Source organism: Silurus meridionalis, chromosome 3 (genome assembly GCF_014805685.1).
Source record: "Silurus meridionalis isolate SWU-2019-XX chromosome 3, ASM1480568v1, whole genome shotgun sequence".
NCBI lineage: Eukaryota > Metazoa > Chordata > Actinopteri > Siluriformes > Siluridae > Silurus > Silurus meridionalis.
Window position 1 is genome coordinate 4,688,514 of NC_060886.1, and position 15,880 is coordinate 4,704,393.

Consider the following 15,880-nt stretch of genomic DNA (forward strand, 5'->3'; position numbering starts at 1 on the left):
TTTCTCTGCACCGCTGTTCTCTTGCTCGTGTCGAGATATAAACATGTCACTTCACACGGAGTCGTGCCGCCCGGATTGAGGCGCTTACAGCAGGGCTCGTAGTATGAGCTGATCTCTGAAGACAGAATGCTGTTTGTGTCAGAACATCATGCTGAGCTCCCCCGTGAGGACATAGGAGAACATGTCAGACTGCGAGATGAAAGAGACAAATGCCAAGTGTGTGCATGTGTGCATGTGTGTGTGTGTGTGCATGTGTGTGTGTGTGTGTGTGTGTGTGTGTGTTGTATTTGTGTTACCACCATCATCATCATATAAAAATCAGGAGAACTCAAATGTACTGTAAATGTTCCCAAAATAGAACATCACATGACACTTAAGATTTACATAGTCAAATCTGAATTTTCAAGTCCTGCCTATAGCCGACTGTCGAATCAAGTGTGTGTGTGTGTGTGTGTGTGTGTGTATTAGGGTCAATTTCAGATCAATAAAATAACAAATAACTGTAGAAAGGCCACACCGCAGACAGACATTTGCATTTCAAATATCGGCAAATCAAATAAAGTCGGCTAAATTGCCTGTGTGAGTGCTGCGCTAGAGCAAAGCAACGGTAAACGATAAAACATTTATTTACAGAATCTCCCAAACATTGTTAAATATATAAATCCCTGCGGTCAAGATGCTCCTGTGTCGGTCCCGGATCATGGAAAGTGAAACATAAAGTGGTGTCACAGGGGGTTGTGTTTATTCACTCACTCTCGTTTTACATTTTTATTTACTTCATTATCATAATGGGCTGTATATTAACTTATTGGCAAAAAAAATATATGTATCTATATGGAATCAAACATTGAGCACCCCTATGTAACCAAAATGGTACGATCCTCATCCAACAAAGCGTTTTGAAAACGATCTTCAAAGTGAATCGATTTGAAAACGAAATTTTTGCAAAAATTTTTCAAAAAAACACATTTTTAGTCATGTGATGGTCATGTGACCAATTCAGCCAAGATAGTGGATGACATTTTGTAAATTTGTTGCTACATTATCAGCAGGATGCTGTTCTTTGAAGCGTTCTGATATTTCGGCGTATTTGTTTTGGCGCGTCTTCCAGTCAATATTCTCGCTGGCTTTTGCATACTTCTGTGTTACTTCCAGCAACGATTTCACCTCAATGTCAGTCGATTTAAAGGACTCAGTGTCCGTATGATTGTAGAATTGCTCACAGTAAATATAATTGATGAAACTGATCCCTTTTACTTCACTGGATTCATCTACGCTGAAGTCACTGTTCGGCTACAAATCACAAAATACGGGATTACGCGTGTATACGATGGAGCTAGGCCGTGTTTTTATAAGAATATATTTAATAACCGAGACGTAGGTTCATATGAGACAATTTATACCAAATGTATATGTTTCCAGAAGAACAAGGAGGCAGCATTAGTTCCTGGAATGTAGTTCCTAGACATTCCCATGGCAGAAGACTCCCCTACTGACCTTCCATGAACATTAAAAAAACCTCTCCTTACAGAGACTTTGGCCATATCAATGACAATATCAATATTCATGTTCTTAGTCTGAGTTATAGTAGTTTCTGTGAATGATCCATTGCTATAATTACAAACAAGGACAGTCACATGGGGACACAAGGCAACATCAGCGTTCATCAGAGGCCATTTAAAACAGTCAATGGCATAGAAGGACACAAGAAATGAAACATGGTTGTTTGAGGGAAACATGCAGCCCACGTATATACTTCTTTTGAGATTTAATCGAATTTAAGGCGAAGGATTGGAGAAAATACTTGCCTGTCCTCCTTTAGGCTGGTACTTGATGTTCTCTGTCGAGCCGATCTTGGACTTGATGTTCTTGAGGTCAGGCATGGGCTGGTTGAGGACACGCAGCTGCTTGGCTGCCGTGGCAGGAGATTTCGGTGGAGTGCGAATGATGGCCACTTTAGTCTCCTGTGAGAGCAGGCTGAGGGATTTGGGGGTGCCTGGGGTACGCGGGGTGCCTGGGGTACGACAGGATGTGCTGGGAGGAGTGCCCGGAGTGATGGCCGTGGAGCCGGGAGTACGTGGAGTGGAGGTGCCGGAGCGAGCAGAGCGGGAACGCACTGACTCTGTGCCTACACAATATAGAAACAAATTCTGTATAAGATGAAAACTGAACAGAAATCGATACATAGTTGAGACTCCTTGTGCTACTGTATGGTAAAAGGTCTACCTGTCATACTGGCAGATCGACCTGTCCTGTGTTCAGCTCTGACTTCAGTACGGAAAGCTACAGAGGAAAAACAGAGGAAAGGGAGGGATGGAGAAAAGGAAGGAAGAGAAAGAATAGAAGAGAGAGAAGAAAAAAATGAGAAGAAAGTTGAAGAGGATAAAAAAAAGAGAAATGGAATAAACAGAAGAGAAGAGGAATGAAATAATGAGAAGGCGTGAAAGGAAGAGAAAAAGAAGAAAAGGAAATGAAATAAAAAGAAGATAAGAAAATAGAAGAGATGAGCAGAAATTAAATATAAATAAAGAGAAGGAAAAAATCGTTAAAAGGGTGAAGAAAAGTGAAGAAAGAAAAGTGAAGAGAAGAAAAGAGAAGGTGAAGAGAAGAGAAGAAAATAAAAGTGAAAAAGAAAAGGTAAAGAGAAAAGAAATAAAGAGAAGAAAAGGTGAAGAGAAGAGAACAGAAGAAAAGAGAAGAGATGAGAAAAAGAGAAAAGAAAAGAAAACAAAATATGAAAAGAAAAGAAGGAGAAGGAGAAAACAAAAGAAGAGAAGAGAAGAGAAGAGAAGAGAAGAGAAGAGAAGAGAAGAAAAGAGAAGAGAAGTAGAGGAAAGCAGAAGTCAGCCAAACGAGGTGTTTAGTTTGCTAATGAATTTGTTGTGGTTTCACACCTCACATAATGAAAAGAACCAAATCCCAAAGAAAATTATATATATATATATATATATATATATATATATATATATATATATATATATATATATATATATATATATATTTATTTATTTATTTATTTACCCACAATAACAGAAAGTAAGTGCTTATATAGTAATTTCCCTGAGTCACGTGACTGAGTATTAAAGTGTGTACTCGGCTTACACGTGGGTCTGCGTGGTGCTGTCGATCCAGAGCTAGTGATGGAGGTGGAGCTCTCCTCTGGTTCACTAGCGTGTGTACGCCGAGTCAGGATGGAGGCTGGCCGAGGCAGAGACGATCTCTTCTCAGGGCTCCGAGATCCTCCATCCTGAGAAACACATTCAAAACATCTAAACACAAAACCACATCTCGCTCCACTACAATCACACATCGAGCAACTTATAGTTATCTCAGTTATGCAGCTGTGCAATTAAGGGATAAAGGCCTTGCTCAAGGGCATAAATACTGCATTGGTGTCATTCCGTATTAATAGTGTTCTGTAAATTTGTTATATTTTATAAATAACTGAATTTAACAGACAATTTTTATTAAACAAACAAATGGTATTAATGATTTATGGCACTAATATGACATGAACAGATTTAAGGGGGATATCCAAGAGAAAATGTTGGGCCCTTTTCTTTTCTGATGAATGGATTTTTTATTACTTATAATAAAAAATATATATTTTATAATTTTCTATTGTCGAGAAATTATATGAATTTCTATTATATCGTAAGCTTCCTAATCGAGCGTTAATGCAAATAGCATGTGGGAGACGTGATGTTTTACTCATCGCTCTCTATACTTTTATTTGACCACAATATTAATGGATGTTTACGTACGTAAGATAAAAAAACGAACACAATCGAAAGTTCATTTCACCACTTTTAACAATGGTCGACACCTATTGTTCATTTATTATAGTTATATTATTGTTGAATTTATTAGTTGTTCACTGGACACTTGAATAAAATAACTGTTTATGGCAATTGAAGCTTTAAGCCATTGTTACCGTTATTTTAGTTTATAGTGTTTACAGTCATTTGACTCTATGTGATATGTCAACCTCACTATCTTAAAATCTGATCCTAAGTGAAATAAGACTTCCATAGAATTAATATCTATCATCAGCAGACAGTGCAGGCTTTGGGAAAGACTATAAACACCACCTTAAATGTTTCGCTTTACACCCCTTTCTTACCTTTTCTAAATTCCTGTATATTGAGAGAGAATCCTGACAACCTGCTGAGAAGGGGCGGTTCCCATCAGCCTCCACCAATGAGCTTGTTTTATTGGAGGTGCTTGTGGCGTTAGGGCGGGGCTGGGGAAGAGCCGATGCCCGTTTTTTACAGGTGGGGATCTTTGTTAGTGATGTTGGACTGGGGGTCTGTGATGAACAATGGTGCGAAGATGTTTTTTCATGGAAAAAATGGAGACATGGAAGAAAAAAATAAAAGCGTGTGAGAGAGTATTAAATAAAATTAAAACAAGCGGATGATTGTGATCATGACATGACTTTGATTCGATGTATAAATGATAAGTCATAATCTATTCACATCCTGTCTGAGGAGAAGAATATGAATTCATATAATATTCTTTAATAAAAACAACACATTTGCTAGAAATCACTACTAAAGTAATAACATTGGTTGAAACTGGCTAAGCTGTCATTCCTGCAAGATGTTTCTACTGGCATACAAACATATAATGTACAAACCATGGTCTTTGGACAGAGAAAAAAAAAAAAAGCCAAAGTCCATTTGCATTCCAGGTAAATAACAGCAATTATGGAAAGAATCCGAAAGCTGATCGTTGTTAAGGTCGAGAAGGCCAGAACTGAATAAATGTCACGTCTTCTCTAATGCTAATGGAAGGCCACAAAAACAAAAGAGTACACTTGGAGGCACAAGATGGTGGAAATTAATAGCTGGAGGTCAGGAGGAACGGGTACAAGAGTGCATGCCAGTGTGGAGCATTTGTGAGATGCATGGGAAATGCTGAAATGTTGAGGTGAAACATGCAGAGATTGTTTTTTGGTTTGAAAATACAGAACACCTTATGACATTAATGAAAGTAAGCAAAGAAAAATTACATTTAGTGAATAAAGATGCTCCATCCATCCATCCATCCATCCATCCATCCATACTATATGGACAAAAGACTGTGGACACCTGATCATAAGATTTATATATAAATGGGGATTCCCCACTTGCTGTTATGAAAACCCTCACCCTTCTAGAAAGATGCTCAACTAGATTTTGTGGTGTTTTGAGCTCATTCAGCCATAAGGGTGTTATTAAAGACAGGTATTGATGCAGGTGAGGAGAAGAGGCCTGGACATTGTCATGCTGGAACAGGTTTGGATCTCCTAGTTCAAGTGAAGGGAAAATGTAATGCTGCCACATCAAAAGACCTCCTATACAATTGCAGATCTTCAAGTTTTTGATAACAGTTTGGGAAGAACCACATATGACTTTATCTATCTATCTATCTATCTATCTATCTATCTATCTATCTATCTATCTATCTATCTATCTATCTATCTATCTATCTATCTATCTATCTATCTATCTATCTATCTATCTATCTATCTATCTATCTATCTATCTATCTATCTATCTATCTATCTACATGCAAGTACTACTCAAATATATGCATAGTATATGTAGTGTATATACAAAAGTGGCCACTTCTTAAATACCAATGTGCACTAAGTTCTGCCTTCATGTATAATAATGACTTAACAATGATCAGTATCAGAAACTAAAGCACCTTTTCCCCTCCAGAAAGATTTCATAGCAGCAAAGGGGTTACCAATTCTACAATGTACATACAGGTGTGCATAATTATTAGGCAAATGAGTATTTTGACCACATCATCCTCGTTATGCATGTTGTCTTACTCCAAGCTGTATAGGCTGGAAAGCCTACTACCAATTAAGCATATTAGGTGATGTGCATCTCTGTAATGAGAAGGTGTGGTCTAATGACATCAACACCCTATATCAGGTGTGCATAATTATTAGGCAAATGAGTATTTTGACCACATCATCCTCGTTATGCATGTTGTCTTACTCCAAGCTGTATAGGCTGGAAAGCCTACTACCAATTAAGCATATTAGGTGATGTGCATCTCTGTAATGAGAAGGTGTGGTCTAATGACATCAACACCCTATATCAGGTGTGCATAATTATTAGGCAACTTAACAAAAACAAATTCATACCCATTTCAATTATTTATTTTTACCAGTGAAACCAATATAACATCTCAACATTCACAAATATACATTTCTGACATTCAAAACCAAACAAAACAAATTCATACCCATTTCAATTATTTATTTTTACCAGTGAAACCAATATAACATCTCAACATTCACAAATATACATTTCTGACATTCAAAACCAAACAAAACAAATCAGTGACCAATATAGCCACCTTTCTTTGCAAGGACACTCAAAAGCCTGCCATCCATGGATTCTGTCAGTGTTTTGATCTGTTCACCATCAACATTGCGTGCAGCAGCAACCACAGCCTCCCAGACACTGTTCAGAGAGGTGTACTGTTTTCCTCCTTGTAAATCGCACATTTGATGATGGACCACAGGTTCTCAATGGGGTTCAGATCAGGTGAACAAGGAGGCCATATCATTAGATTTTCTTCTTTATACCCTTTCTTGCCAGCCACGCTGTGGAGTACTTGGGCGTGTGTGATGGAGCATTGTCCTGCATGAAAATCATGTTTTTCTTGAAGGATGCAGACTTCTTCCTGTACCACTGCTTGAAGAAGGTGTCTTCCAGAAACTGGCAGTAGGACTGGGAGTTCAGCTTGACTCCATCCTCAACCCGAAAAGGCCCCACAAGCTCATCTTTGATGATACCAGCCCAAACCAGTACTCCACCTCCACCTTGCTGGCGTCTGAGTCGGACTGGAGCTCTCTGCCCTTTACCAATCCAGCCACGGGCCCATCCATCTGGCCCATCAAGACTCACTCTCATTTCATCAGTCCATAAAACCTTAGAAAATCAGTCTTGAGATATTTCTTGGCCCAGTCTTGACGTTTCAGCTTGTGTGTCTTGTTCAGTGGTGGTCGACTTTCTGCCTTTCTTACCTTGGCCATGTCTCTGAGTATTGCACACCTTGTGCTTTTGGGCACTCAGTGATGTTGCAGCTCTGAAATATGGCCAAACTGGTGGCAAGTGGCATCTTGGCAGCTGCACGCTTGACTTTTCTCAGTTCACGGGCAGTTATTTTGCGCCTTGGTTTTTCCACACGCTTCTTGCGACCCTGTTGACTATTTTGAATGAAACGCTTGATTGTTCGATGATCACGCTCAGAAGCTTGGCTATTTTAAGACTGCTGCATCCTCTGCAATATATCTCACTATTTTTGACTTTTCTGAGCCTGTCAAGTCCTTCTTTTGACCCATTTTGCCAAAGGAAAGGAAGTTGCCTAATAATTATGCACACCTGATATAGGGTGTTGATGTCATTAGACCACACCCTTCTCATTACAGAGATGCACATCACCTAATATGCTTAATTGGTAGTAGGCTTTCCAGCCTATACAGCTTGGAGTAAGACAACATGCATAACGAGGATGATGTGGTCAAAATACTCATTTGCCTAATAATTCTGCACTCCTGTATAAAGGGACTTAGTTTGGCATCTGCATCCCTAATTGCAAAAAAGTTGGGACATTGTATAAAATGTAAATAAAAACATTTACAAATCTCATAAATCCATATTATATTCACCATAAAACAATCAAAAAAACATATCAAATGTTTAACCTGCATTTGTGGATGACACATGAAACTGTGTTCACAGACAATGATTTCTGGAGGTGTTAATGAGTCCATGCAGTGATTCCCATTACAGGATCATGACTGTTTTAAATGCGGTGCCGCCTGAGGGCCTGAAGATCACGGGTATCCGATACTGACTTTGCCCTTCGCCCTTTTGTCCCTTCACCAAATTTTTATTGATATTATGTAGTGTAAATTATGAGATATTCAACTGTTTTGCAATTTCATGTTATTCTGAAATTTTTTCACAATTTGTAGTCTTTTACAGATTGGTCAAGCTCCGCCCATCTTAATTTTTTTTGAGAGATTCTGCCTCTCTAAGATACACTATTTATACCCAATCATTATACTGACCTGCTGTCAATTACCCTCATTAGTTGCAAAATGTTTTTTTTCCAACTGTTTAATTTTAATTTTAGCACGTTTTAGACATGTTGTGGCCATCAAATAAAAAAATTACCTTATTTTTTCCTTTAAATGGTACATTTCCTCAGTTTAAACATCTAATACGTGTTCTATGTTTTCTTGTGAATCAGAGACGGCAAAAGTACACACATCCTCCACTCAGGTAAAAGAATCATTTTTTCAAAGATTCTGGTAAAAGTTGAAGTTCTGACTACACTTTTCCACTCAAGTTAAAGTAAAGAAGTTTGGGCTCTGACATGTACTTGAGTGAAATGTAGCCTTTATTACTTCCTGTTTTAGTGTCAAAATTGTTGCAGTATAAAAACCTGTGTAAAAAAATTGTGAAGAAAAGTACTGATACCAGAAAAATCTACTTAAGTACAGTACCAAAGTATTTGTACTTTATTACTTCCCTCCTTTGTTGTGATATGCTTTTTGCAAATCTTTGCATTTTTTTTAGTAAAAATTAAACACCAGTAATGACATTAAATTGTAAACGTATGTGTAGTGTCACCCAAAGTTCAATTCTTATAGAACAAAATGTCTTTTCAATGATTAGCAATCAATAGATACTACATCCACATAAAATATTCATTGCATTCAATACTAAAAGTGCTGAAACGGAGATTGTATAAGAATTTGAATGCTACTTACAGATGCTCGGTCCCTGGAATGTCGCACCGAGCTGAATGGCAGCCGTCCGTCTGCTGATACTAAAGAGGGAAAATGATACTGATATTGTTCATCTTCATTTGTTTGAGTGTCCAGAGCATGTACTTCGATACAAAAAATTGGGAAATTAAACACATACAGACAAACAATCTCTATTTCATTCTTTCTCTATTTCTTAAACACCTACTTTCATATGTAAGCAAATTTTCAAAACAATATATACTGTATATACACAAGTTTGTGGACTTTCTTGTGGACTCACAAAGATTCATATTTGAGTGATTTGGGACATCCTATTCCACATTTAGTTCCCATTTTCTCTTTTAATAAAATGTACTCTTTTGGGAAGATGTTCCACCAGAACATCTGGTTTCCTTGTGGCCACAAGGGTGTTAGTAGAATTTACATCAGTACCTCTAGGTCAGGTACTGATGTAGGTGAGGTTGAGTGCACCCCAGGCACCTATATCAGTTAAAGTGATTGAGCACAAATCTCCACAAGCACACCAGAATCTAGTGGAACATCTTCCCAGAAGAGTGGAGGTTATTATAAGTGCGAACAGAGTCTAAATGTGAAATGGAATGTTCAAAAACATTTACGTATACATTTTATGGATAGGTGTCCACAAAATTTTGTCCTTATAGTGTACATGACATGCCATGAAAGTTCATCTGTTTCTGTCAAGGAAGCAGCTATGGGGGCCTTGCTCAGGGGCCCAGGAGTGGCAGTTTCGTGTGGCAGAGATGGGAACTTATGACCCTTAGATCCAAAGTCTAATGCCTTTAACCACTAAGCTACCACCTCCATCCACAAGCCTTTTTTCCATATAGTTAATAAAACAAAAAAGAAGCATTAATAGGTTTTATATAAATCCTGAAATAAAAATGAAATTCAAATTGCATTTTGGAAGCAGCTACTCTGATGATTTATTTTAGTACACTATACGTTAATATAACCTTACCCCAAAATGCTTTTATTAGTAACATTTGATCAGAAATGTAGTGGATCTTTAAATATTACATTTAACTACAATACTCACTACTCATGATGACAGAAAGAGTTCTCTCTCTTTCTCGTTCTGATTACTTTTATTTCTTTAAATTTCCATCTCTCTCTCTCTCTCTCTCTCTCTCTCTCATGCTCAAGTGGCCAAGTCGTCTCCTACTCAATCAGTTGCATAGCAACCATCATAGACATCCTGCATCCTTCAGCCAGATATGTTACGTAAACCAAAGGTAATATTTTGCAATGTTCCTTCAGAGGATCATAACACGACTCTAGCAGACACACACACACACACACACACACACACACACACACACACACAAACGCCACATACACACACTTCTTCAGTTTCAAATAAATACCCCAAAATATGACAATTTTGCACAAGGACAGACAGAGAAAAGAAAAAAGTAGAACCAAGAGATACTGAGCGAGTGCAGGAATAGCACATTAAAAACAATAGATTTGGACTCAAAAGAATACATAATAAAATGATAAATAAATAATACATATAATAAAATAAAATAAAACAATGATTTCCATAATTAATAATATATATATATATATATATATATATATATATATATATATATATATATATATATATATATATATATATATATATATAAGCCATAAACATTTGCCAGCCACATTGCAAGCAGTCTCCCTGTGATTGTGTGATCACCTGTCGGTTTCCGTTTAGCACAGATGTGATGTTGTGTAGCTCTAGGGTGCCTTACAGCGGCCTTTAAAACACTCTTCCTGGAGGGAGAGCGGCTCTGATTTTCAGATTTTTTTGTGACCTCAACCTTCTTAATCACAGCTACGAGAGGGAAACACAGAGTCAGGGAAACAGTCCAAATCCGATCACAGGGTTTTGAAATGCATTTGATCAAATAAAATTAAAATCATTATGTACTTTTGGTATATAAACAGCACATTTCTCTGTTTACTAATACATATAACACAATCCAGCAATATTGTTAGTTTAAATTATCATAACAGGAACACTTCCTAAACATCAGAAAAAATCTTATATAATATAATAGTAGTAATCAGACATTTTAACAATGGTCACTTTTGCATCAGCAACCTTTTTTCTTCTTCAGATCCTCTTTCTGGACCGGTCCTGGATCTTTCCAGAAGGGTTTGCGCTCCGGAGTGGAAACGCGGCCTCTGGCTCGGCCTGCTTTAGCCTTCTGTTTGACCAGCCTCTCAGGTTTCTTGGCAGGGCTCGCGGTCCTCGGAAGAGGCTCGATTTTCTCAGTGGCCATGCTCTTATCATCATCTGCAGCATGTATAGTATGTACAGAATGTAAAATTTCTATGACAAATGATGCACATGTAACAAACTACCAGTGGTGGATGAAGTACACAAACCATGTACTCGAGTTAAAGTAGAGATTCAATGAAGTCAAATTGTCCCTTTAAACTTTCACTTAAGTAAAAGTACAAAAGTATTTGCCTTCAGATGTACTTGAGTATCCAAAGTACTATGATTTATTATGTCTATACTGTTCCTGTTATCATTTTTGTCACAAGACTCTTTGATTAATAATCACAGTTTATGTGAAAAGACTCTAATGTGACTCTCAGCACACTGATCTATTAATAGAATGATATTAATGACTCAAACGCTGATTGATATCTATGCATATTATAATGAGCCCAAAACCTTCTTTTCAACTACTTCGTGCAAATGAGGCCACGGGTGTTGTGGAGTCAGGAGTTTCTTCATCATTTATTCCTCTCTAAATGTTCTGCTTGCTGTTAAACTGATGCTAAACTCTAAGTTCGTGTTAAGTAGATACACCAAGCGCCAATCAAAACAACTTCAAAACAGATGTGCGAAAAAGTTACTTACAGTAAACACAGTAACAAATTACATTTATTCCGTTACTGTCCACCGCTGGAAACTACTAACAAATAGATCAAGGTCATTTTTGCTAGTAAAATAATCCTATTTAGATCACAATTCATCAACAGAAAAAGAATAAGCTGTGGCAGTGGGGGCGTGGCCGAGCACCGGTTTGTGAATGGACTGCGGAGCTGGGGGAAACAAGCGGAAAGGGAAGCTCAATTGTAGAGTGCATGATTGCATGGATGGGGTCCTGGGTTCGATCCCTAGCATCTCCAAGGCTGTACATTGGAAAAAGAAAAGTGACTGCAAAACATTAAACCATTTAACGGTCCGTTTTTATTGGCTGATGTTGCAGTGATGTTTGTAGAAGGTGTGTGGCATGTCGTGAATGTCAGCTGGTGAATCCGCCAGCCATCAAAAAATACCTTGGATATGCTGGGAATTGAGGGACCTACCATTGCGCTCCATTCCCTCACCACTTGTTTTGCCTAACTCCACCCTCCACCAAACCGGTGCTCGACCACGCCCCCGCTGCCACACAAGCCCATTATTAAATGTTGAAACTAGACAGACTGATAGAGTACTTGTTATTCTTCTACTCAACTTTCTGAAAAATCTGAATCAAGCATTCAGAAATTTGGAGCTTGTAACATTATTGTATATTTTCACTTTACTGCACACCACAATCTAAATATGAATAAATTATTTGTCTTTCTTTTTGTAATGACTTATTTATTTAATTTCCACACAAAAAATAAATCATAGCATCACCTTGAGTGTCCACCCAGGAGCTGTCTAAGATCGAGTCGTCGATAGTGGTCTCATCCTTGTAGTCATCATAGCTCTCAGTGGGACCCTCACTCTCTGGTACCTCCTGAGGAAGATACCCAGGGGCCTGGACAGCTTCTGGAACATCCTGGACTTCCTCAAGGCTAGCAGCCTCTATCTCTGCTTCTTGAGCCATTTCAATAGAATCTTCTTCCTCCTCTTCATCCTGAAGCATCTGAGGTGGTTCTTCTTCAGGAGGGGTTGAGAATCGTACACTGTGCCCAGGGCCATCCCGATCATCAATAGTCTGCACCACAGTGATGAAGTCATCTTCCACTGTTACGATGGACTCAATGGCAGCTCGAGGCTCTATGGTTTCTTGAACAGCTGCCCCAGCCCCTTCCAACTTGTGATGGTCTTCCTCTTCATCTTTTTCAACAACGCTAGGCTCTTCAACTTTCTCAAGCAAGTCTTGATGCTTTGTAACAACTTCAAGCTCTTTGTTTTTTGATTCTTCATCTTCAACTTCAGATTCTTCATCTTTTTCAATAACTCTGGGCTCTTCCTCTTTCTCAACAAGTTTGGACTCTTCGTCTTTCTCAACAACTTTGGCCTCTTTGTCTTTCTCAACAAATTTGGGCTCTTCATCTTTCTCAACAACGTTTGGCTCTTCATCTCTCCCAGCAGCTTTGGGCTCTTTATCTTCCCCAGCAACTTTGAGCTCTTTAACTTCCCCAGCACCTTTGGGCTCCTCGTCTTTCTCGACAACTTGGAGTTCTTCATCTTTCTCAGCAAATTTCAGCTCTTCCTCTTTATCAACAACTTTGGGCTCTTCATCTTTACCAGCAACTTTGGGCTCCTCGTGTTTCTCAACAGTTTTAGGCTCCTCATGTTTCTCAACAATGTTGTGCTCTTCATCATTCTCAACATCTTTGCTCTCTTTGTGCATCTCAACAAATTTGCTCTCCTCATCTTTTGGAACACTTTTGGTTTCTTCAGGTTTCTCAATGATTCTGTGCTCCTCATGTTTCTCAACACTTTTGGACTCGTCTTGTTTCTCGAATATGATGGGCTCTTCCTGTTTCTCAACCACTTTGGGCTGTTCGTCTTTATCACCACCTTTGGGCTCTACATATTGTTCAACAAATTCAGGTGCTTCATCTTTTTCAATAAGCTCTGATTCACTCTGTTTAATTTCAGACTTATTTATTTCAGTCTTCTGATGTTCAACCTTCTCTGAAATCTCAGGAACATTTGGCAGTGCCAATGGCTTGTCTGCTTTTATATCCTGCATGCTCTCTATAGGTTCTTTAGCTAGCTCTGTTTTTTCTTCTGCCCTTTGTGCAACTGAAGTGGAAACCGAAACTCCCTCTGCATTTGCTATATCCATGTGTGTTTTTTCTTCAGTCTCTTCCTCCTTCCTGGGTTTCTCTGGAAGTTTATTATCTTCACTAAGTTTTTTTCCAGATTCTTCTTCTTTCTGACCATCTTGTGCCGGTTTAGGTTTCTCTGTGTCGACATGCACTTTTTCTTCCTCTGTAGCACTTTCCACGGATGATGTCGGTGATGGTCTTATTGGTCTTGCAATCCTGTCCTTGGCAACTCCAGTGAGCTGGTACACATCCTCAGCGTCTATTTCCTCATAAGCTTCCTGGTGCACCAGATCGGGCTTATTCTTTACTTTTTCTCTTAGCTCCTGGAGCTCCCTCTCCTCCTCAACACTTAAAGGTCTGTCTTCCATTTCGAGCTTGCGAATTTGCCTTTCATAATCAGCTATTTCAGCCTCCTGTTCAGCTGCAAGTTTGGCCTCTGCATCCAGATCAGCTTTCACTCCTTCCAAAGTAACAGTAACAGTTGGAGTGGGAAACATTTCAACTTGTTGTTTTGGCTGCTCTATCACAGCATCATTATTCTTGCATTGTGTTTCTCTTGTATCCTTTTCATCCTCTGTGTCTGGGGATACGTCTTCTTTTAGAATGCTAGATGATGGGCTTAGCTGTCCACTTGCAGCTGGAGTTGTCGCTTTCTCTTCTGAGATCATTCTATTGAAGATTTGTGTTGGAGGAGAATCCAACGGACTGTGAATGTCTGCTGGAGATGGCATGGGACCTGAGTACTCACTAAAAACACAGTAGCCATGTTCTTCCAATTGAGTCTCACTTTTTGCACCCCGCTGACCCTGAAACAAGTGTGCTAATGAATCGCTCACAATGGCCGGCATGTCGGCAGGAACTGACTTCCTTCTTATGATCTCAGGATCAGCGTTATCAGACATTAGTCTCGTACGGGTACCTGCCAAGTCTAACATTTCAGGCAGATCTTGGGCCATCACAGCACCATTTTTATAGCTGAACTTATTTGCTAATGGGGACCCTGGGGATTCAGGCTGTGGGCTTGGGGTCTTGATATCAGCTACTGTGTCATGGGGAGGAGAAGCTGATGGAGTGGTGACAGAGGCTGATGTCTCCAAGATCAGTGGTGGAAAAGCAGGGAGTTTTTCCAATGATGGAGTCGTGACAGGAAGGTAGTCAGCAGATTCATCAAGGCTTCCACTGGTATAAGACATGATGTCAGTTGCTAACGGGGAGAAGGTTTTGGGTCGTCCTTGTCCTCCACTCTGATCCAGAGCTCCAATGGTGATATTCAGGGAATAACTCCTTTGCTCCAGGGCCAGCTTTCCAGGAGAGAGCCTGCAATCATCGCTTTTTTCAGACGACGTGAGGACCTTTGGTTGCTCTTCAGAAGCTTTTTGAATATCAGTTTTTTCCTCTATAGATTGAGATTGTGCCAGGGTACTGTAGCTAATTTCTGGAACTGAGGAAACAGCGGAAACAGGCTTGGGCTCATCGGATGCAGTACTAAGCTCATAATAACCTTCTCCTTGTCCCTTAGTTTCCTCTGATTTCAGTGTTGTTGTTTCAAAATAAGCTGACATTCCAGACTTGTCCATGATTTCTTCTCCTTGTTTATCTATGCTAGCAGACTCTTTTCCAGGCACTTCTGGACTTTTGGCACTTACTGTAACATCTATCAACTTGTTGCCAGTAGATGTTGATTCCACTTCGTTTAATGGCTTCCCATGTGTTTGAAACATACTTGAGTCTGACAAAACGGCATCTCTAGAAGCTTGCTTCTCAATATCGAGTGGCGAGTCAGGCGTTTGAACAGGATTCAGTGTGGACTCTTTGGCATGGCTCTGATCATTTGAGGAAACAGCAAAACCCTGTGGGTCACTTAGGCTGGGCAATGATGCAGCTGGGAATTCTTTATCAGGGACAACACTTGGGTGAGAAGTGAGATCCTCCGAGTGCACCTGTGACTGAGTGAAGTCCACGCTGGCCGGTGCAGTCTTCTCTCCAAATGGCTTTTCGGCATCCATCTTCACAGCTGAAAGCAAATCTTAAGTGATGTGGTTGTGCTGCATAACGTATCAATTCTGG

General features: G+C 39.3%; 1 protein-coding gene across 14 annotated transcripts in view; it reads right to left on the reverse strand.

The window, feature by feature from the left end:
- The window catches only part of map2 (microtubule-associated protein 2), a 142,758-nt gene that overhangs the window by 9,568 nt on the left and 117,310 nt on the right, over positions 1-15,880 (reverse strand). For 10 of the 14 annotated variants that reach the window (XM_046842135.1, XM_046842143.1, XM_046842207.1 and 7 more), the window contains 8 exons: positions 12,444-15,827; positions 10,905-11,099; positions 10,497-10,634; positions 8,789-8,847; positions 4,124-4,309; positions 3,103-3,247; positions 2,227-2,283; positions 1,809-2,128 (listed from right to left, as the gene is read on the reverse strand). In XM_046842135.1, coding sequence (XP_046698091.1) covers positions 1,809-2,128; positions 2,227-2,283; positions 3,103-3,247; positions 4,124-4,309; positions 8,789-8,847; positions 10,497-10,634; positions 10,905-11,099; positions 12,444-15,827 — 4,484 coding nt within the window. The remainder of the gene's footprint in view (positions 1-1,808; positions 2,129-2,226; positions 2,284-3,102; positions 3,248-4,123; positions 4,310-8,788; positions 8,848-10,496; positions 10,635-10,904; positions 11,100-12,443; positions 15,828-15,880) is intronic. The other 4 variants (XM_046842158.1, XM_046842175.1, XM_046842240.1 and 1 more) reach the window with 2 other exon arrangements.